Source organism: Leucoraja erinacea, unplaced genomic scaffold (assembly GCF_028641065.1).
Source record: "Leucoraja erinacea ecotype New England unplaced genomic scaffold, Leri_hhj_1 Leri_99S, whole genome shotgun sequence".
In the NCBI taxonomy this organism is placed as follows: Eukaryota; Metazoa; Chordata; class Chondrichthyes; order Rajiformes; family Rajidae; genus Leucoraja; species Leucoraja erinaceus.
Window position 1 is genome coordinate 42445 of NW_026576949.1, and position 21749 is coordinate 64193.

Consider the following 21749-nt stretch of genomic DNA (forward strand, 5'->3'; position numbering starts at 1 on the left):
AAGAGAAAACTGAAGGGGACTAGCCCCCAAAACAAGCATAAGCTAAAGATGGCTGCAATACAGGCCTGGCAGAGCATCACCAGTGAAGACACCCAGCAACAGGTGATGTCCATGTATCACAGACTTCAAGCAGTCATTACATGCAAAGCTTATGCAACAAAGTACTAAACATGACTACTTTCATTTACATGATATTGCTGTGTCCCAAACATTATGGTGCCCTGAAATGGGGGGACTATGTATAAACACTGCTGTAATTTCTGCATGGTGAAACCAAAATGCATAAAAATGGCGCATATTAAAATCTGACAATGTACACTTTAACCACATGTGATTTTTTGGATCACAAATCTCAAATTGTGGCGTACAGAGGCAAAGAAATAAATGATGGGTCTTTGTCGCAAACATTATGGAGGGCACTGTATACAAAATGATGAAGGGCATGGACAACATGAATAGAAACATAGAAACATATAAATTAGGTGCAGGAGTAGGCCATTCGGCCCTTCGAGCCTGCACCGCCATTCAATATGATCATGGCTGATCATCCAACTCAGTATCCCGTACCTGCCTTCTCTCCATACCCCCTGATCCCCTTAGCCACAAGGGCCACATCTAACTCCCTCCTAAATATAGCCAATGAACTGGCCTCAACTACCCTCTGTGGCAGAGAGTTCCAGAGATTCACCACTCTCTGTGTGAATACTCAGGATTCTAAATCTAGTGTGCATGAATGTAAAGTGAGCGGGGGGGGGGAGAGATTTAAGAGGGACCTCAGGGACAAGTCTTTCTTCAGGTGAGGCTATAAAACTGGAATACAATTATGACTTTCAAAAGGCATTTGGACTTGTATATATGGATAGGAAGTGTCCCGAGATATATGGATCAAATACAGTCAGATGGGTCTAGCCTAGTATGCCCACTTGGTTGTCTTGGACAAGTTGGGCCGAAGGACCTGCTTTTGTGCTGTGTAGCTCTAGGACTCCAGCAAAATGGGCCAAATTGCCGCCTTTCATATCTGAAATATTGTTATAATTCATGGTACACCACAGGAACAGGCCCATCAGCCCACAATATATGTGCTACTCAGAAGAGCACATGATTTAAAGTCCGTTTGTTTAGCTTGTCCAAAAACGTTACCATTGTATCAGCTTCATCCACCACCCTAGCTGTGCTTTCCCCGGCACCTATCACCTTCCACACAACAAAAGCTCAAGTAAATGTGCTTATTTCATTTGGAGTGACTCACATTCATGTTGCGGTCCCAGATCTGAATGGAACCATCCTGGCAGGCAGCTGCGATAAACTTGCCGTCTCTGCTGTAGGCACATGTGGTGGGAATAACCCGCTTCCCTTGTGCTGTCCGTGGCTTAAAAACATTCTTGTGTTTCTTCTCATTGTTCATGTCCCAAGTCCGCACAGTCCTGACACAAACAGGCACCAATTAGTACAAACGGCTCTTCAGCGCACCAACTGGTGACTACAATGAGAATGGTCTCAGAAGGACGGGTAAAGATAAGGCAGAGGTGGAATGAGTTCAGTTTGGTGGTCGGAAGAAACAGAGGCTAGAAAAATAACAACTACATTTGGGAATCCTTAACTACTTATGTTATAATGCGCGGAATCTAATAAATAAAACTATAAAATGGCATGCAGCATCTCTGTAGAGGAGGGTGACGTTTCGGGTCAAGACCCTACTTCAGTCTGAATGACTGACTCCAGTTACTTCAGCATTTTGTGTCTATAATCAGCATCTGCAGTTCCTTCCTAATCAATAACAAAAGGTCATTGAGGGATGTAGAAGGGGATAGATTGTGGTCAGTACTGAAACATGGTTTGGACTGTAACACCAGGGCTGTAACACCAGGTGGACATTCCTACCTCCAGATTTTTCAGACAAGACACCCAGACAATGAGAGGTCAGACTATTAGACGGGCCATTCATCCGCTGACCATGTGCCTATCTACGCCAATCCCATTCGCCCACATTAGGCCTGTTTCTTACCCGAATATTGGTTCAAATGCTTGTCCATTGTAATTGTACCTGCCTCTAGCATCTCCTCTGACATTCCAGATAAGCACTATCCTCGATGTGAAACCCATGCCCTTTATATTTCTCCCTCTCATCTTAAGCCTGTGCCATCTAGTTCTCGATTCTCTTGCACTTGGAAGATTCTCTTTATCCTCTCCATGCCCTCAAAGTTTTTAGAAAACTCCATAAGATTACTCTAGCCTATCCAATCTATCCTGTTGTCTACAGGAGAGATTGGAATGGTGGCGCTGCCCAAGCAGCTGCGGCCTGCCTGCAGTCCGTCTGCCTTTTCCTTTTCTTTTGTCTTGTTGGACGTGTGGTTTAGTTTATTTTTAGGTGTGTATGAGTGGGGGGGCGTGGGAAACTTGTTTTAATCTCTTCCTTCGGGGGGATGCGACCTTTTCTTTGTTGTATCTCCATCTGCGCTGAGGCCTAATCGCGGAGCTGGCGGCCTCCAACTGGGGCCAACCTCGAGGCTCCGGAGGCAGAGCCAGGACTCACCATCGCGAAGCTGGCCGACTTCATACAAGTCTCCATCGGAGGTAACATCCTTGTTAACCTCTTCTGTACCCTCACCTGGTGAGTCAGATGGCCAGGGTGGTGAAGTCAGCATTTGATGTGACTTCATGGCTGGTCCACAACCGATCGTTGGCAAGATTAATGCCATGGAACTGGAAGCTCTCAACCATTTCCACTTCAGCACCGTTTATGATGATTTGGGCCAATTTCCTGAACTCTCTTTCATCTTGCTGTCACTGAGGGAGAGGTTATTGCCCTGACACCATGTTACTAACTTTATCATCTTCCTGCACTCCGTCTCGTCATTGAAGGACATCATTCACCAGGGTGTTATTTGTGCTTGCGGGCTTTTTGTAGTGTGGAGAGGTTAGAGAGGTGGGACTTTTTTCTTTGAAGCCGTCTAAAGAGCGATCATATTGAGGGTTACAAGATCATGAGTGGCATGGATAAAGTGAATGCTCACAGTACTTTTTCCAGGGAAGGTGTGCCCTCCAAAACTAGAGGGCACACCTTAAAGGTGAGAGGGGAGAGGTTTAAGAGGGACCACAGGGGTAACATCTTCACTCAGAGGATAGTCTGTATGTGGATTGAGCTGCCAGAGATTGCTATAGAAGCAGATACAGGTACAACTTTTAAACGGCATTTGGACAGATAGATGCAAAGGAAGGATTTAGAAGGCTGTTGGCCAAATACAAGTGGGACAAGTCCAGTATACTAACTTGGTCGCCATGGCCATGGTAATCTGAAGGGCCTGTTTGCTGGAGAGTCTTGAAATGTCCACAGGTACTGCTTGACCCACTGGGTTCTAACACCATTTGTTTATGCTCAATCTTTTTGTTCCTGTATAATGCCACCAAAATCAGCCTTGTCTCAATTTAAGACTTTAAATTGTGTCCTGTTTTTCCATAACTATTTTTAAAACTAATAAAATGAAGGTGTTCAAGAAGGAACTGCAGATGCTGGAAAATCGAAGGTACACAAAATGGGTACGACAGTGTTCTGCCATGCTCACTTCAGTCACCTACCCAGCTTCATTTCCCAAGAAGTGGGCTATCCTGAAGATGCACCTCTTCAAAATGATTAAAAGAAACATTACTTGGGGTTCCTCGCTAATCCAATGAATGTGGAAACCTCCTGCTGCATTGTGCAGGGTCTCTCTCAGAGCTGCTTCGTGGGGAAATATCCGACCACACATTCAGCTACATCATACTGCCCTCTATAGTAAACTTGGTAGACCAGGACCAGAAATTCTCAGAGCGCCAGAGGTGTCACAGATATGTGGGAAAGGACGGGAAGAGAGCTGATAAAAAAAAATATATATATATATATATATAAATAATTGCTGGAGCGGCAACAGGTCGAAACAACTGGGGGTCCACTCCTGCTTCCGGTCAAAGGGGTTGTGAACATAAAGAGCTCTCCTGTGTTCAAGAAACCCGTACCCATCATTGGAGCAAGTTATAAACTCTTCCTTTATTTTCGGATGCCACACACCACTGTTCAGCATTGCCGTGTGTCCCTGTAAGAAGACGAGATGCTAGTTTAACATCAATGACAGATTTTGATATTCAAACACATCTCCAACAGCCGCAGTGGCTCAGCACTTCAACTCCCCCTCCCATTCCCAATCCGACCTCTCTGTCCTGGGTCTCCTCCATTGCCAGTGAGCAACACCGGAAATTGGAGGAACAGCACCTCATATTCCGCCTGGGCAGCTTGCATCCTGATGGCATGAATGTTGAATTCTCCCAATTTTGCTAGCCCTTGCTGCCTCCTCCCCTTCCTTAACCCTCGAGCTGTCTCCTCCCATCCCCCCGCCCTCGGGCTCCTCCTCCTCCCCTTTTTCCTTCGTTCTCCCCTCCCACCCCCCATCAGTCTGAAGAAGGGTTTTGGCCCGAAACGTCGCCTATTTTCTTCTCTCCATAGATGCTGCTGCACCCGCTGAGTTTCTCCAGCATTTTGTGTAACACCGCAGTAACATAGTTAGGTGAGTGGACCAGAGGTTTAGGCAAATGAAAGATGATCACAAATCCCTCAAGGCCTCCGAGGGCCCCGAATTCAAATAATGATCTCAACTTTAATCAACGCACCAAATGTAACACCGCTATTCAAGTAAAGTGGAAGATGAGAGGGGGAAGTCGTTAACAGAAAATTGGCGACCAAAAACAAAATGCTTGGGAATCTCAGCAGGTCAGGCACTATCTGTGGATGGAATGGACAGATGAGAGATGGACAGACCATCAGAAGACCATCTGTCCATTCCCTCCAGAGACGCTGCTTGAAGAGTTGAGTTGCTCCATCATGTCATGTATTACCCACCTATACTAATCTGATTGGGAACCTTCTGTGCCTTGGCTCTTCTACTGCTCACCCATATCAATGTTCAGTGATCAAGAAGGAACTGCAGATGCTGGAAGATCGAAGGTACACAAAATTGCTGGAGAAACTCAGCGGGTGCAGCAGCATCTATGGAGCGAAGGAAATAGGCGACGTTTCGGGCCGAAACCGCGCCTATTTCCTTCGCTCCATAGATGCTGCTGCACCCGCTGAGTTTCTCCAGCCATTTTGTGTACCTTCAATGTTCAGTGATTCCGCTTTCAACCTCCTTCCCAGCAATCATCTCAAACTCCAAACACCTTCTGGGTGAAAACAATCCTTATATCCCCTCAAAACATCTTACTCTTTACCTTACATCTATGCATTCTGATCTTCCATGAATCCATTATAAGAGAATGTTTTCTACTGTTGACCATACATACCCTTGCTCCTAGCACGTTGTGTAGCATCTTTAGGCCCAGGGCCCTACCAATGGTGGTATATGTGCCCCCTCATTTGACCTCCCACAATACTTCTCAGATTTAAATCTCATCTACTACCATTCTGCTAACTTACCAGCTGATCATTACTTTTCTGTGACCCAACACCACCCTCCTCACAATATACAACACTAACTTCACAAACTAAAAAGGCAGCCAGCATCATCAGAGAGCCACACCATGCTGGCCACGCACTCATCTCACCCCTGCCGTCGGGAAGAAGGTACAGGAGCCTGAAAACTGCAATGTCCAGGTTCAGGAACAGCTTCTTCCCTACAGCCATCAGGCTATTAAACTCTACAACCTCCAAATAAGCTCTGAACTACAATAGACTTGGGGGCAATGGTTTTGTCTTTTTGCACCATTATTGTTTGTTTTTTATGTGTGTGTGTTTATGTATGTATATATATATATATGTGTCACACACCTTTTTTTCCTGCTTTATTGTTTTGTTTACAGTGTACTATGTTTACATATTCTGTTGCAAGTACAAATGTCATTGTTCTACCTGGGACATATGACAATAAAACACACTTGACACTTGATGTCAGTATCTAGACAAGCACTTGCATTGCTAAGGCATAGAAGACCATAGTCCAAGGGCTGGTGAATAGATGAGTGTGGAAGGGCAATTGTCGCTCAACATATGTGGCCTATCTGTGCTCAGTGAACGTGGAATTACACAGGACTGCAGCATTACCTTGGTCCGAGCCTGATCGACAATGTACTGGTCTCCCTTTGCACACTCCATCACCTGGAAGCCATCTCGGTCGAGCACCTTGGCCTGGGCACTGCCGGCCACACAAAGAATCACATCTCCCGTTGCACTGTACTGTAAAGATTTAATCTGGTGACTGAAACAACAAGGCAAAGTTAAAATAAACCAGTCTCAGTCTCTCACTCTTCACTGTCATTCTATCACCTTTCCCATTCAAGTCATCAAACTGTTCCCGCACTGCCAGCGTTCTCACACCACCTGCTTTTGCAGCCCCTCATCACCACACACTCATCCCTGGTGCTGGGAAACTAGCCTGGGCAGGGGACTGGTGTTTCAGTGGGAGAACATTTCGGGAGCAGTCATCATCAACATACATTTTAAAATAGTTATAAATAAGGATAAGTCGGGACCTTGGATGAGAGTACTAAATGTGGGTAAGGCTGATTATCACATTATTAGGCTGGAGCTAGGAAGAGTAAATTGGGAGCACCAGTATTGGGCGTCCACATCAGACATGTGGTAAGCATTTAAAGATCAGATGACCAGCATTCTGGACCACCATGTTCCAATATGGAGGAAGGATAAAGATGTCGGAAGGGTCTCGATGCGAAACGTCACCCATTCCTTCTCTCCTGAGATGATGCTGCGTGTCCCGCTGAGTTAAGGGCCTGTCCCACTTTCACCACCTAATTCACCACCTTTTTTACTCGTGGACATATTTCATCATGCTTGAAAAACGCCCCGACCTACTTGATGCCACGATTACCTACGACAAGCATCACAGCCTGCCACGACCCACCTACGACCTCGTGACGACCATGCTGCGAGTATGAGTCAAGGGCAAACTCGGCAGAGGTCGTGAAAGTGGGACAGGCCCTTTGCTGCAGCTTGTTGCGTCTGTCTCAAAGTAATGGAACTTTGGATGGCCAAAGGGGTTGAAAGGGGTTTGATGAAAAATGAAAATAGAACTACATTCTGCACTCTGGCATCTTTCGCTTTGCTCCAACTTGGACATGTTTGGCCTGATGATATTAAATGTTGTAGATAGACACAAAGTGCTGGAGTAACTCAGGCAACATCTCTGGAGAGGAGGAATGGGTGATGTTTCAGTCGAGACCCTTCTTTAGACTGAGAGTCAGGGGAGAGGGTCTAGAGATATGGAAGGGTAAGGTGTGAAAATGACAGATCAAAGCAGATAAGAATGATAATTGTTCATTGCTAGCTGACGAGAAGGTGACAGGGAGGCATACAATCAGTAATATTTCATCAGGACAGCAGCACTTGTCAGAGAACTAGGAAGGGGAGGGGAAAAGCGAGGGTTACTTGAAGTTAGTGAAATTAATATTCATACCGCTGGGTTGTAAACTCCCCAATCAATGAGCAATGTTTTTTTGTTTCCTCTGGGTATGTGAGTACTCAGGAAATGGCAATAAAGATATACAATGCAATACAATATCAATCAATCAATCAATATTTATTACATGTCATTTGAACCCCAAGCAAAATAAGAGGAATAAGCAAAATAACTGTTGTGCCTGAACATGATCTTTCAGGTGCAGACGTAATGGGTGAAATCATCTGCCGCTCTGATATGACTTTGTGATTCCAGAATCAAACTGCCATGGAGGACGTATCAAAAACCCTCCTGAAACCCACTTCACCACCATCCCTCCCATATCATGTCAGCACCCTTCACTTTACATTGCAACCCGTTTGTATCATCGCTCTTCTGGTACACGAGGGGGCCTAGCGTTTGGCACTGCTGGGGAGATGAAGTTCAAGGTGCTGCTCTGGGCTTTGGGGTGGGGTTGGGTTGGTAGATGAGATATGTGGGGGGGGGGGGGCTTTCAAGAGAAATAAAAGTGCATTGGGGTGTAATTGGGGTCCTGGTGCACAGGTATAAAGGGAAAGGAAAGGAGGCTGCTCCCACTTACCATTCACAGGGTTGCAGAGTCCTGAAAGCTTGCAGTGACGCATCCATTCCTGCAAAGTCCCAGAGCTTGACCTCATAATCGTAGCCTCCTGTGACCAGCCGGGCCCCTGATGGGTCCAGTCCCAGAGCAGATACCTGAAGTTACAATACACCAGGCAGTCAGACAACACAAAAACACCCACTTCCGCCCATCAAGTCTAGACAGCCATTGGTACCTATCTGCACTTAAGTTATAGAAAGTATACGGCACCGGAAAAGGCCCTTCAGCCACCATGCTAACCACATTGGCATTCTAGGCTAGCCCAATAGCCCTCTGAATCCTTCCTATCCATATATCTGTCCAAATGACTTGGAGTTATACTTTGAGTAGTGTGGAAACAGGCCCTTGGGCCCAAATTGTCAACATGTTCCAGCTACACTAGTCCATATCCCTCCAAACCTGTCCTATCCATGTACCCGTCTAACAGTTTCTTAAATGTTGGGAAGTCCCTGCCTCAACTACCTCCTCTGGCAACTTGTTCCATACAACCACCACTCTTTGCGTGAAAAAGTTACCCCTCAGATTCCGATTAAATCTTTTCCCCTTCACCTTAAACCTATGTTCCCTCGTCCTCAGTTCACCTAAATTACCCCTCCTACACTCCAAGGAACAGTCCCAGCCCATTCACCTCACCCTATAGCTCAGCCTTCTAGTCCTAGCAACACCCTTGTATATCTTCTCTATACCCTTTCCAGCTTGGCAACATCTTTAGTATAACATAGTGCCCAGAACTGAACACAACTGTGGCCTCACCAACGTCTTATACAACTAAAACATGACCTCCCAACATCTTTACTCAAAGCTCACACTGATGAAGGCCAATGTGCCAAAAGCCTTTTTGACCACCCGATCTACCTGCGACTACACCTTCCAGGAACCCTGCACCTGCACTCCTCGATTCCTCAGCTCTACAACACTCCCCAGAGCCCTACCATTCACTGTGCCTTTTAAAAGTTGCCCTTGTGTCCGCTTCTGTAGCTCACTCTGGAAGCTCATTCAAATATAGGCTCCCCTCTGAGTGAAAAAGTTATCGCTGAAGTCCCCCTTAAATCTTTGGCCTCTCACCTTAAGCTTATGCTTTCTCTTTTTTACAATCCTGTACCCTGGAGAGAGACTGAGAGCATTCACTTTATCCATACCCCTCATGATCTTGTACACCAAAATAAGGTCACTCCTCAGCCTCCTATGCTCCAAAGAAAAAAATCCCAGCCTATCGAACCTCTTCCTATAACTCAAGCCCACAAGCCCAAGTAACATCCTGGTGAATCTCTTCCAACTGAATGATATTCTTCCTGTAGTTGGGTGAGCAGAACTACACACAGTACTCCGATTGCTCTCTCCAACGACTTGTACAGGTGCAACACGATGCCCCAACTTTTGTACTCAATACTCTTCTCAATGAAGGCGTGCCGAACGCCTTCTCCACTGCCGGCCACCTGACTCAGCACTTTCAGAGATAAGCAGGACATACATTTGGAAAGACGGGTCGATTGGGTAATAATCAGCATGGTTTTGTGTGTGAGAAATTGTGTCTCATGCATTTGAGTATTTTGAATAAGTAGCCAAGAAGGTTGATGAGGGCAGGGCAAAGACACTGATTCATTTCAATGTCCCACAGATATACCATACATAGATAGAATTAGTTCACTCAAGTGCAATAGGCAGAGCCAAGGGGAAGATAGAGTGCAGAATCTGGTTCTCACCATTGTAGCTCATCAGTTCCATGGACAAAGTCCAATGTCCGCAATGGGATAGAGGCAACACGGACAGTAGCCTAGCTTATGGAAGGACTGTTCAGAAGCCTGATTACAGAGGAGAACCTGTTCCTGAGTCGGGTGGTGCACACTTTCAAGCAAATGGATGTGGGAAACAGGATAACACAAATGTTGGTAGAGATGCTGAGAGAATGATTGTTAGTCATATGCTGCAGGGTGATGTCAATGTGGTGGTGAATTGGGCTACGAAATGGAATTTAATCCCGATAAATGTGAGCTGATGTATTTTGGGAGCACATACACCTTTAACTTTTCCATACTTCAATCTGAGATTCCCTCCTGCTCCATCATCCCAGTGCCAAAGAAAAAACAGGTGGCGTGCCTTAATGCCTGCCATTCTGCGGCTCTGACATCCACCATCATCAAGTGCTTCTGGAGACTGGTGATGGCACACGATGGCACTCCAGCCTCCCAGCATGCAACAATCCACTGTAGTTTGCAACAGGCCCACGGTAGATGCCGTCTCCCTGTCATAACACTCATTCCTGGGACATATACGAATAACCAGGACACCAGAACTTATACACTACAGAATTTATACACTACATCTTCCCCTTCAATGCCACAACCCCACACAAACTCATCTCCAAATGCCTAGACCTAGGAGTCAGCACCACCTTATTGTCACTTGACCTACAGACACATAGAAACATAGAAAATAGCTGCAGGAGTAGGCCATTCGGCCCTTCGAGCCCGCACCGCCATTCAATATGATCATGGCTGATCATCCAACTCAGTATCCTGTACCTGCCTTCTCTCCATACCCCCTGATCCCTTTAGCCACAAGGGCCACATCTAACTCCCTCTTAAATATAGCCAATGAACTGGCCTCAACTACCTTCTGTGGCAGAGAATTGCAAAGGTTTTCATACCCCTTGAACTTTTCCACATTTTGTCACGTTACAACCGCAAATGTAAATGTATTTTATTGGGATTTTTATGTAATAGTCCAACACAAAGTGGTGCATAATTGTGAAGTGGAAGGAAAATGATACATGTTTTTTTTACAAAAATGAGTGGAATGAGCTTCCAGTGGAAGTGGTGGAGGCAGGTCATTTGTTTCATTTAAAAATAAATTGGATAGGCATATGGATGAGGAGGGAATGGAGGGTTATGGTATGAGTGCAGGCAGGTGGGACTAAGGGGAAAAAAAGTTGTTTGACTTGTAGGGCCGAGATGGCCTGTTTCCGTGCTGTAATTGTTATATGGTTATATGGTTAAAAAACTGAAAAGTGTGGCGTGCAAAAGTATTCAGCCCCCCTGAGTCAATACTTTGTAGAACCACCTTTCGCTGCAATTACAGCTGCAAGTCTTTTGGGGTATTTCTCTACCAGCTTTGCACATCTAGAGACTGAAATATTTGCCCATTCTTCTTTGCAAAATAGCTCAAGCTCAGTCAGATTGGATGGAGAGCGTCTGTGAACAGCAATTTTCAAGTCTTGCCAGAGATTCTCAATTGGATTTAGGTCTGGACTTTGACTGGGCCATCTAAGACATGAATATGCTTTGATCTACACCATTCCATTGTAGCTCTGGCTGTATGTTTAGGGTCGTTGTCCTGCTGGAAGGTGAACCTCCGCCCCAGTCTCAAGTCTTTAGCAGACTCTCACAGGTTTTCTTCCAAGATTGCCCTGTATTTGGCTCCATCCATCTTCCCATCAACTCTGACTAGCTTCCCTGTCCCTGCTGAAGAAAAGCATCCCACAGTATGATGCTGCCACCAACATGTTTCACAGTGGGGATGGTGTGTTCAGGGTGATTTGCAGTGTTAGTTTTCCACCACACATAGCGTTTTGCATTTAGGCCAAAAACTTCAATTTTGGTCTCATCTGACCAGAGCACCTTCCTCCACATGTTTGCTGTGTCCCCCACATGGCTTGTGGCAAACTGCAAACGGGACTTCTTATGGCTTTTTTTCAACAATGGCTTTCTTCTTGCCACTCTTCCATAAAGGCCCGATTTGTGGAGTGCACGACTAATAGTTGTCCTGTGGACAGATTCTCCCACCTGAGCTGTGGATCTCTGCAGCTCCTCCAGAGTTACCATGGGCCTCTTGGCTGCTTCTCTGATCAATGCTCTCCTTGCCCGGCCTGTCAGTTTAGGTGGACGGCCATGTCTTGGTAGGTTTGCAGTTGTGCCATACTCTTTCCATTTTCGGATGATGGATTGAACAGTGCTCCGTGAGATGTTCAAAGCTTGGGATATTTTCTTATAACCTAACCCTGCTTTAAACTTCTCCACAACTTTATCCCTGACCTGTCTGGTATGTTCTTTGGGCTTCATGATGCTATTTCTTCACTAATGTTCTCTAACAAACCTCTGAGGCCTTCACAGAACATCTGTATTTATACTGAGATTAGATTACTATTTTGCACCTATTTACTAATTAGGTGACTTCTGAAGGCAATTGGTTGCACTGGATTTTATTTAGGGGCATCAGAGTAAAGGGGGCTGAATACTTTTGCACCCCACACTTTTCAGTTTTTTATTTGTAAAAAATTTGAAAACCATGTATCATTTTCCTTCCACTTCACAATTATGCACCACTTTGTGTTGGTCTATCACATAAAATCCCAATAAAACACATTTACGTTTGTGGTTGTAACGTGACAAAATGTGGAAAAGTTCAAGGGGTATAAATACTTTTGCAAGCCACTGTAGGTGACAAAACATCCTCCATACTTTCAAAAAGGATTCTACAAACATCCTCTGCAGCTCTTGCCACTTTCTCACCTTCCTTTCTTGTATAGAAAGAGTAAATAAAATAACTTGGTCTAATCTGCGAGGCCTGTTCCCTGTGTGAACTCTTGTGGAGATCATCGGTGATCTCTGCACTGGCCAGAACCATGGGATACATGCTGCAAGGTCCAGAGGCATTTGTCACATCTGTAGAGCTGTTAAATGCTCCACCGCTCTCTCTTTTGTGATCATTAATTGTCACCATTCTTTCTGAAGTCTGACCCTGATTCCCCAAGCCCACTGAGCACACGCCATCTCCACAGTCTGCTTGTGTAGCGTTTCAGCTCTCCTGCCATTAGACCACATTTAGTCTCACCACTCCACCTTTATAAGGTCTTCCAAACTTGGTCATCTTTCTTGCTGATTTCCCCTGTCTTGTTTTACTTCAGAAAGGCTAAGGCAGAAAGATTTATTTTCATTCCAGCTGAACCCAAGACACCCTCTTTCTCGTTAAATCTTTCCCCCCTCACCTTAAACCTCTGTCCTGTGGTTTTAGATTTGCCTATCCTGGGGAAAAGACTGTAGCCACCCACCTTATCTATTCCCCATGATTTTGTAAACCTCAATATGGTCACCCCTCAACCTCCTTTGCTCCAAGGAAAGTCTGTAGAGTTTCTTCTTAAATCTCACAACCCCCCCCCCCCCCCCCCCCCCCACACACACCATCAACAACCTAGTGAATCTTTTCTGCACACTCTCTATAGGTATGTTACAAAACCTACCTGAATCATCATTGAGAATCTGCCCCACCCCGTGTGCACGATTTTGGCGCTGTTTAGAGGGGGCGGGTTTAAAACGCGAGTTTTACTAGGCTGTTGCAATCGAAAATGTTCTGCCTAGTAAATCATTAACGGAAAATCTCTGAAAGACCCCGTCGCAAAAGGTATTATTAGTTTTTATGGCCTTGTATAATAGTTATAGTAGTTTAAAAATCACTCTCTAAACCCGCGACCTCTCGCAGCCCCAGGGTTTTATAAAGCAAACAATTAAAGGTATGTACCTTATTTTTACATTAAAAGGGGCTTCTTAAGAACCCTGTATATAAAGTTTTCTATAGCGAGTAGTTCATTTTGGGCTCTTTAAATCCCGCAGTATTTTTCTGGGCATTTGAGGGCACAAATCCAGCGCAATGTGAACGTTCTAAACCAGCGCGTTCACAGGATCCCACTAGAAAGCCGATTTAAAATGGACTTTAATTTACAGCAATTGGACACTAAATTCCTTCCATTTGGCCTATAAATTGATGTAAATGAGATTTAAAAATCATGTTTTATTGTGAATTATTTGTGAATATTATTTGGACACTTAGGCTATTTAAAAATGTTAATCATTTATTAAGAAATGGATAGATGTTTAGATCTAGTAATTGAAGTTTGAAATTAGCTACAATTGGGTAACTAACTAATTATATGCTTTAATTTCAGGTCATCCAAGTAAGATTATTTTATATTTGTTTCAGAATGGTTCAATCTATGATAACTGAAAATTTCATTCAGTTCTCTTAATTTTTAAGAAGGTTATGGGCTTTTGACTGTCCATGATCACAGCTTTTTTGTTATGTCCATAGAAAATCAATAGGGAACAAGATGCTAATTTCCGAGTATGAAAATGGCCATAACTTTTTTATTACTTGAGATATGAAAGTGAATTAGGTGTCAAATTAAACTTATTGTTATGCTTTATCTGATGGGATAAATTGCAGACTTGATTTTTTTTAATCTCAAAATTTTGTAACATTGCTACTCTCTAGCTAAATCACATCCTTCCTCTATCTAGGCAACCAGAACTGCACACAATACTCAGTGCAGTCTGACCAACATCGTAAAGCTGTAGATATCATCCTAAATGGTCCTACGGGCACGGTGGCGCAGCGGTAGAGTTGCTGCCTTACAGCGCTTCCAGCTCCGGAGACCCGGGTTGAATCCTGGCTATATGTGCTGTCTGTACAGAGTTTGGACGTTCTCCCCGTGACCCCGTGAGTTTTCTCAGAGATCTTCAGTTTCCTCCCACACTCCAAAGATGTACAGGTTTGTAGGTTAATTGGCTTGATGTATGTGTGACTCGCTCCTAGTTTGTGTAGGATAGTGTTAATGTGTGGGGATGGCTGGTCGGGGCAGACTCGGTGGGCTGAAGGGCCAGTTTCCTTGCTGTATCTCTAAACTGAACCCAGTGCCCGGACCAGTGAAGGCCAACACACCAAATGCCATTTTCCTGTGGCCCCTCTATCAGGGAGTTATGTGCGGAGGGAGGATACTAGATTGGGAAGAGTGGATCTGAGATTTAGGTTCAGCGTTATCTTACTGAAGTCACATGTTTGTGTTGCCTGATCGTCTGCACACATTGTCCCTGATGGTGGCAACTCATCTGCTACCCCCATGCTCCCCAGCGGGCCCAACCCCTCTCTCACCGTCTTCTTGCTATGGATCAATGTGATTTCATGAGAGTCTGGGATCCGCTTCACTGGGTTCTGCAAGACAAGTGAAAAATCAATTATTCTCCGAGCTCTAAAATAAACTCTCCTTTTTATTTATTACTCTTTACAATGTCTGAGCAGTGTCGGCAAGGCCAGAAGTTACAGGCTGCCCCAAGTTGTGATCCACCTTCTTCCATTGCTGCAGTCCCTTCAGTAATGGTGCTCCATTAAGGATTTAGGCACAGTCTCAATGAAGGCACAGGCACGTGCTCGCAGATTAGGGGACGAATGACTTGGGTTAGCCAAAATAAGTGGTCTTCTCATTCACCTGGTGCTCTTGTCCACCCAACTGGTAGCATGAGGGATTGGGAGATACTGTCAGAGATCCAAGTAACCATAATGGAAAAACAGGAACTGCAGATGCTAGTTTACAAAAAAAAGTGCTGGAGTAACTCAGCGGGTCAGGCAGCGTCCTTGGAGAAAAGGGACTGGTGGTGTTTTGGGTCGTGACCCTTCTTCAAAACTGATATTGGGGGTGGGGGGGGGAGAAAGAAAGCTAAAGGGGGAGGGGTTGATAGGCCAAACCTGGACAGCGGCCAGAGGAGTAAAGACAGAAGGTGTGAAACAACAGGATTGAAGAGTTGCAAATTGTGAAGCTAGAGGATGGAATGTAGGTGGTGGGGGGGGGGGGGGGGGGGGGGGGGGGGGGGGGGGGGATGCAAGTTTGGGTGAGATACAGGGAAGGAAGGGAGGGGCTTGTTGTGAGAGGCAACCTAAAATTGGAGATTTACTGTTGGTTTGTGTGGTATCCAAGTGCATTACGAGGTGCAGTTCCTCCACTCTGTGTGGGTTCACTCAGGCAATGGGGGAGGCCCAGGACAGAAAGGTCAGTATGGGAATGGGAGGAGGAGTAGTCTGAGCGTAAGTGTTAAGTGAGCCGGTCCGCTGAGCCTATGTTTGGTCTCGCCGATGTGCAGGAGAAGTGGTTACAAGAGATAAATATGAACCTCTGTCTCACCTGGGGGGGGGGGGGGGGGACTGCTGAGGTTCCTGGATGGAGGGAGGGAGAGAGGAGGTATAGGGACGGGCGTTACATCTCCACACAGTCCGAGTACCCACAATGTTTTTGGTACTTTCAGCGAGTGGAACAAGGATAAGTGTTTCGGGTAGTTGAGGCCATATCATCCTGCACTGTTGCTCTGCACTCAATTGTGGCAAAGAGACTGTATTCCATCCCTTAACACGCAGCATCAGTGACCAAGGTTCAATTCTGACCTCGGGTGCTATTTATATGGAGTTTACACATTTGCCGGATTATTTTCTCTGGATCATCAGAGGCTGAGGGGAGAATGTTTAGAGAATTATGAGCGGCATAGATTGGGTGGAGAGTTGGAACCTTTATTCGTGGGGTGGAAATATCAGATATAAGAGGGAACAGATTGCAGGTGAGTGGGAGAGGTTTAAAGGAGTTTTGAAGCTTTTTTTATACTAAGGGTGGTGGGGGCCTGGAGCACCAGGGCTGGTGGTGGAGGCAGATATGATGATGTTTAAGGGACATTTGGAAAGGCACATGGATCTGCAGGCATTGGAGGAATGCAGATAAAAGCTGGTCTTGGCATCGTTTTCCGCACAGACAGTATGGGCCGAAGGGCCTGTGCTGTAGTGTTGCACGTTGTTCAGGCTGCTTCGTACCCTGAATAATTACACACATTGGTTGGTCCCGTGATGGAAATGATCACTTACATCATCCTCATCCTCTTCATCCTCCTCCTCATCATCCGTGTCCCCAGATGCTCTGTCATCCGTATCACACGCATGCTCCTCAATCGCCAATCTGGACAAGGAGGCTGGCACTGGGGGGCCGATCAGATCGCTGCCTGAACTGTCACTGTCTTCACCTCCACTCCCATCATCAGAAGACGAGCTGTCAGGGATGAGCAAGAATCAGGTTGGAGAATGGCACAGTGGCGCTAGCGGTAGAATAGCTGCCTTACAGCGCTTGCAGTGCCAGAGGCCTGGGTTCAATCCCAACTGCGTGTGTTTTCTGTATGGAGTTTGGATGTTACGTTCTCCCCGTGACCGCATGAGTTTTCTCTGAGATCTTCAGTTTCCTCCCACACTCCAAAGACGTACAGGTTTGTAGTTTAATTGGCTTGGGTTTGTATACTTGGTATAAGTGTAAATTGTCCCTAGTGTGTGTACGTTAGTGTGCGGGGATTGCTGGTTGGTGCGGACCCGGTGAGCTGAAGGGCCCTGTTTCCGCTCTGTATCTCTAAACTAAACACCTCGTCAGTGTGCCATCGACACAGGCATATCCCAACCACCCAGTGACATAAATGCTCCAAAAAGCACCACGTCTCTGCCAGAGTGTGTCTGCCACAAGTCTGCTGCACTTTATTACCTGTGCCGGGTTGGTAATGTCCTCTTACCTAGCAATGCCTTGATCTTTCTCAGTCACAGAGCCTGAGCTGCCAGCACAGGGCGGTGACTCCACAGATTCCTCTGGACACTGCTCCTTTTCTGAGGACGATGGAAAATATCAGACGTTCAGATAAAGCAATCAATTATTTAATTGTTTAGTTTGGTTTAGAGATACAGCGCGGAAACAGGCCCTTCGGTCCACCGAGTCCCCACCGACCAGCGATCCCCGCATATTAACACTACCCTACACACAGTAATGACAATTTTACATTGACACCGAGCCAATTACATATAAATCTGTACATCTTTTGGATTGTGGGAGGAAACTGGAGATCCTGGAGAAAACCCACGCAGGTCACTGGGAGAACGTGCAAACTCCGTACAGATAACACCCGTAGTCGGGATGGAACCCGTGTCCCTGCGTGCAACTCTATCGCTGAGCCACTGATAGAGCCCACTGTTTAAGACACCCGTATTTATTATCCAGACATCTCTCGCAAGGCATCCTGAGATGGACAACTAGAACTGCTGCAGCCTTTCTGTTGAAGGTCCAGCAAGCTCCAGAAATGATGAAGAACTGGCACTAATACTTCCAAGACTTCCATTGTGTACGATTTTGCAGAAAGAAAGAAAACTAAAGTGAAACTGAGCCAAAATGATCCAGTTGTCATTCAAACATAAAGAGCTTGTGATGTTCAGTTGGAGAATTTGACACAGAGCCTTGAACTCCGCAACATGGCCACGACAGAGGATAAGGAGTCTCACTGCGCTGTGGTCGTGCAGGTCAGTGATGGTGAAATAAAGAGGCAAGCAACCGGTAGTTCGGTGCTGCCCAACTCTCTACGAGGGCATCGCAAATCTGTGTTTGGTTTCTCCACCAGAGGGGGCCACATTGTGAATATCAATGCAGTAAGCAGGATTGGAAGTGGGGATGAGAGGGGGGAGAAGGGGAGTCGGAGCAAGGAGAGGGAGGGAGGGGAGGGAGTATCGGAGGGAGGGGAATGGAAGGCATATGGGCAGTGGAATGCTGTTCTCTTATAAACATGTTGTCTCATTTGCGATTGGCGAGCCTGCCTGACCCCCGGCGAGCCCAGCCACACTCTTACCCAACACCTTCTTGCTCCTCTCAATGGCAGTCCGACGTGTCTGTTCAAATATGGCATCCAGGTCAAAAGTCCTGGCTTTCTTTCCTGAGAACGATACCATGAAATAATGATTTTTAAATATAAAAATCATACAAATGACAGAGATACGTCACAACTTATTGGAGCAAAGAATCAAACAAAAAGCAGATACGATGAATCAATTGAACAGTTGAACAATGACCCTCTGCCATCTTATCTCAGCACTGGAGCCGTCATCTCACCACCATTACCAGTGACTCCATGGTGGGTCGATGATTCACGCAAAAACATTTAATATCGTTTTGTCAGCAATGCCTTATTGTCCATTTTTTTAACATCCATCTTCTTTGAGAGAAGTGTGTTACAATTCCATGCTGCGATAGGAAATGATTATTGCAGTTCTCTCTGATTCTTGGGAGCCAAATTAATCCAAAACCTGAATAAATCTCATTGGTATCTGCAGGTCTTGCAGAATAATTGCCAGAAACATGTCAACAAGACTCATCTTGTTGAGTCTCATTGTCTGCAACTCGTTTTCACCTTGCTCACACAGCTAACAATGACATGTTCCATTTATCATTGTTGCTTTTTTACACATCTTTCATTCATGTGTTCTACATCACTCTGTATCACTGTCTACATCTGCCATTTCCCTTTTCCCTGACTCAGCCTGAAGAAGGGTCTCAACCCGAAACGTCACCTATTTCTTCTCTCCACAGATGCTGTCTAATCCGCAGTTACTCCAGCTTTTTGTGTCCATCTCAGACCAAGTACCTTATCTTTGGTTCCTTCCTACACGTATTAAAGAGGATTCTATCAACTAGTCTATAAACATACACTATTCAAGCAGAAACTGGCTGCTTGAATGGGTCAAAATGTAATTCATTTAAAAGTGACCCGTAAATTCTCCACGTGAGATGTACAGAGTCAGTACAGATAGTTCTATGGTTCTATACAGACAGTTACATTCATAAGAAACCTCACAATGTAGCAAGTGCCCCTAGAATCATTTGATGGAACAATACAACGATAACTTTACTCCATGGTGCGTAGGAAGGAACTGCACGTGCTGGTTTACACCGAAAATAGACACAAAATGCTGTAGGAAATCAGCGAGATTCTTCAGTCTGAAGAAGTCTCTCGACCCAAAACTTTACCCATTTCTACTATCCAGAGATGCTGCCTGTCCCACTGAGTTACTCCATGGTGTTGACATTCTTGACAAGAAAGGGTAGAGAGAGCTTTAGTCAATGCATAACAACCTATTTCTCTGTTTCCGTTAGGTGGAATAACTTACCAAACCCAGAAAAACCCATCACAGCCCCGACATCAGGATCACCCATTTCCATCTCAGCTGACAAAGGCAAAAGAACTTTAATTAGAAATAGCATCAGCCACAGCCAGGTGGGGGCGACATCACCTTGGCATCACTCTCCTTCACAACCAGTACCTCATCCACAGACACAACCTCTTCCCCAAATGACCTCAACCATGGCAAATTCTCCCCAGACTCTGGAACCAATTCTTCCTCTCCTCCCTTATCCAGGATCAACTCTACCTACCACCGTGACCCTCAAGCCCCAGGAACAAATAAACCAACATCAAATGTTTTGGGAGGAGCTGCAGATGCTGGCTTACATCGAAGATAGACACAAAATGATGCAGTAACTCAGCGGGACAAGCAGTATCCTTCTCTCCAAAGAAACTGCCTGTCCTGCTGAGTTACTCCAGCATTTTGTGTCTATCCACCAGCAGCACAGGTTAGGAGAGTGATAGTTGACTCATGGGGAACATCTGAGAAGAGAGTTCACGGTTCTGTACCCCATTTACAAGACGACGAGGAAGCTTTGTAGAGGGTGCAGACAACATTTAGCAGAATGCTGCGTAGATTCGAGGGTATTAGCTACAGAGGGAGCGGACAGACTTGGATTGTTTTCTCCAGAATGTTAAAGGCTGAGGGATGAAAAACAAACTTTAGACAGCTGACAATTGTCTGCTGCTGTACAGATAGGGATGACAGTGAGAACCTTTTCTCACCAGCGTGCAAATACACAAAGGCACATCTTTAAGATGAGAGGAATAAGGTTTAAAGGAGATGTGTTTTACACAGAAGGTAGTGAATGCCTGGAATGTGCTGCAAAGGGTGGGAGCGGAGGCAGATATGATATTGATGATTAAGAGACTCTTAACCATATACACGGAGGGACATGAATCACTTGCAGGCAGAGAAGATTAGTTTAACTTGGCATCATATTGGTGGAGACATTGTGGGCTGAAGGGCCTGTTCCTATGCTTTATAAAGGCCCTTCTAAAGTCCATGTAGGTAATGGCTCCTGATCTTGATCACCTATCCAAAAAACACAATCAAATGGATGGGACACAATTACCCGTGCACAGAGCTACGCTGACCAAACAGTCCTTTGACATTATTAAGTATTTCCTCCACCACAACCTCCACCCTTTTCACTGTACCTCAGAGCACGTGACAAAAAGCCAAACTAACTAAACCCAACCCCAGATCCCCACATCACTGAAACCTCCTTCACACTATCCCACCCCTCCAGCCTTGGATTCCAACACTCCACCCTCACCAAGAGCCTCATCCCCATCTCCCACCTCTCCCTCTCTCAGGAACTCATCCCCTCCTGGCCTCAATCTGGACCCTCCTCACCCCCTCTCCCTCCCCCCAGCCCTAGTGCCCAGTCCCAGCCCTAGTGCCCAGTCCCAGCCCTAGTGCCCAGTCCCAGCCCTAGTGTCCAGTCCCAGCCCCAGTGTCCAGTCCCAGCCCTAGTGTCCAGTCCCAGCCCCAGTGTCCAGGTCCCAGCCCTAGTGCCCAGTCCCAGCCCTAGTGTCCAGTCCCAGCCCTAGTGCCCAGTCCCAGCCCCAGTGTGTCCAGTCCCAGTGTCCAGTCCCAGCCCTAGTGCCCAGTCCCAGCCCCAGTGTCCAGTCCCAGTGTCCAGTCCCAGCCCTAGTGCCCAGTCCCAGCCCCAGTGTCCAGTCCCAGCCCCAGTGCCCAGTCCCAGCCCTAGTGCCCAGTCCCAGCCCCAGTATCCAGTCCCAGTGTCCAGTCCCAGCCCTAGTGCCCAGTCCCAGCCCCAGTGTCCAGTCCCAGCCCCAGTGTCCAGTCCCAGCCCTAGTGCCCAGTCCCAGCCCCAGTGTCCCAGTCCCAGCCCAGTGTCCAGTCCCAGCCCTAGTGCCCAGTCCCAGCCCCAGTGTCCA

The 21749-nt window shown here is 46.1% G+C and overlaps 1 protein-coding gene across 5 annotated transcripts in view; it reads right to left on the reverse strand.

Annotated features, from left to right (window-relative positions):
• Positions 1-21749, reverse strand: part of LOC129695233 (WD repeat-containing protein 70-like) — a 60978-nt gene that overhangs the window by 36607 nt on the left and 2622 nt on the right. For 3 of the 5 annotated variants that reach the window (XM_055632008.1, XM_055632011.1, XM_055632012.1), the window contains exons 2-10: positions 19828-19884; positions 18513-18596; positions 17415-17505; positions 16729-16909; positions 14980-15039; positions 8020-8153; positions 6068-6221; positions 3994-4070; positions 1250-1424 (exon numbers count right to left, since the gene is read on the reverse strand). In XM_055632008.1, the coding sequence (XP_055487983.1) occupies positions 1250-1424; positions 3994-4070; positions 6068-6221; positions 8020-8153; positions 14980-15039; positions 16729-16909; positions 17415-17505; positions 18513-18596; positions 19828-19884 (1013 nt within the window). Of the gene's footprint in view, positions 1-1249; positions 1425-3993; positions 4071-6067; positions 6222-8019; positions 8154-14979; positions 15040-16728; positions 16910-17414; positions 17506-18512; positions 18597-19827; positions 19888-21749 lie in introns of all 5 variants that reach the window. The other 2 variants (XM_055632009.1, XM_055632010.1) reach the window with 1 other exon arrangement.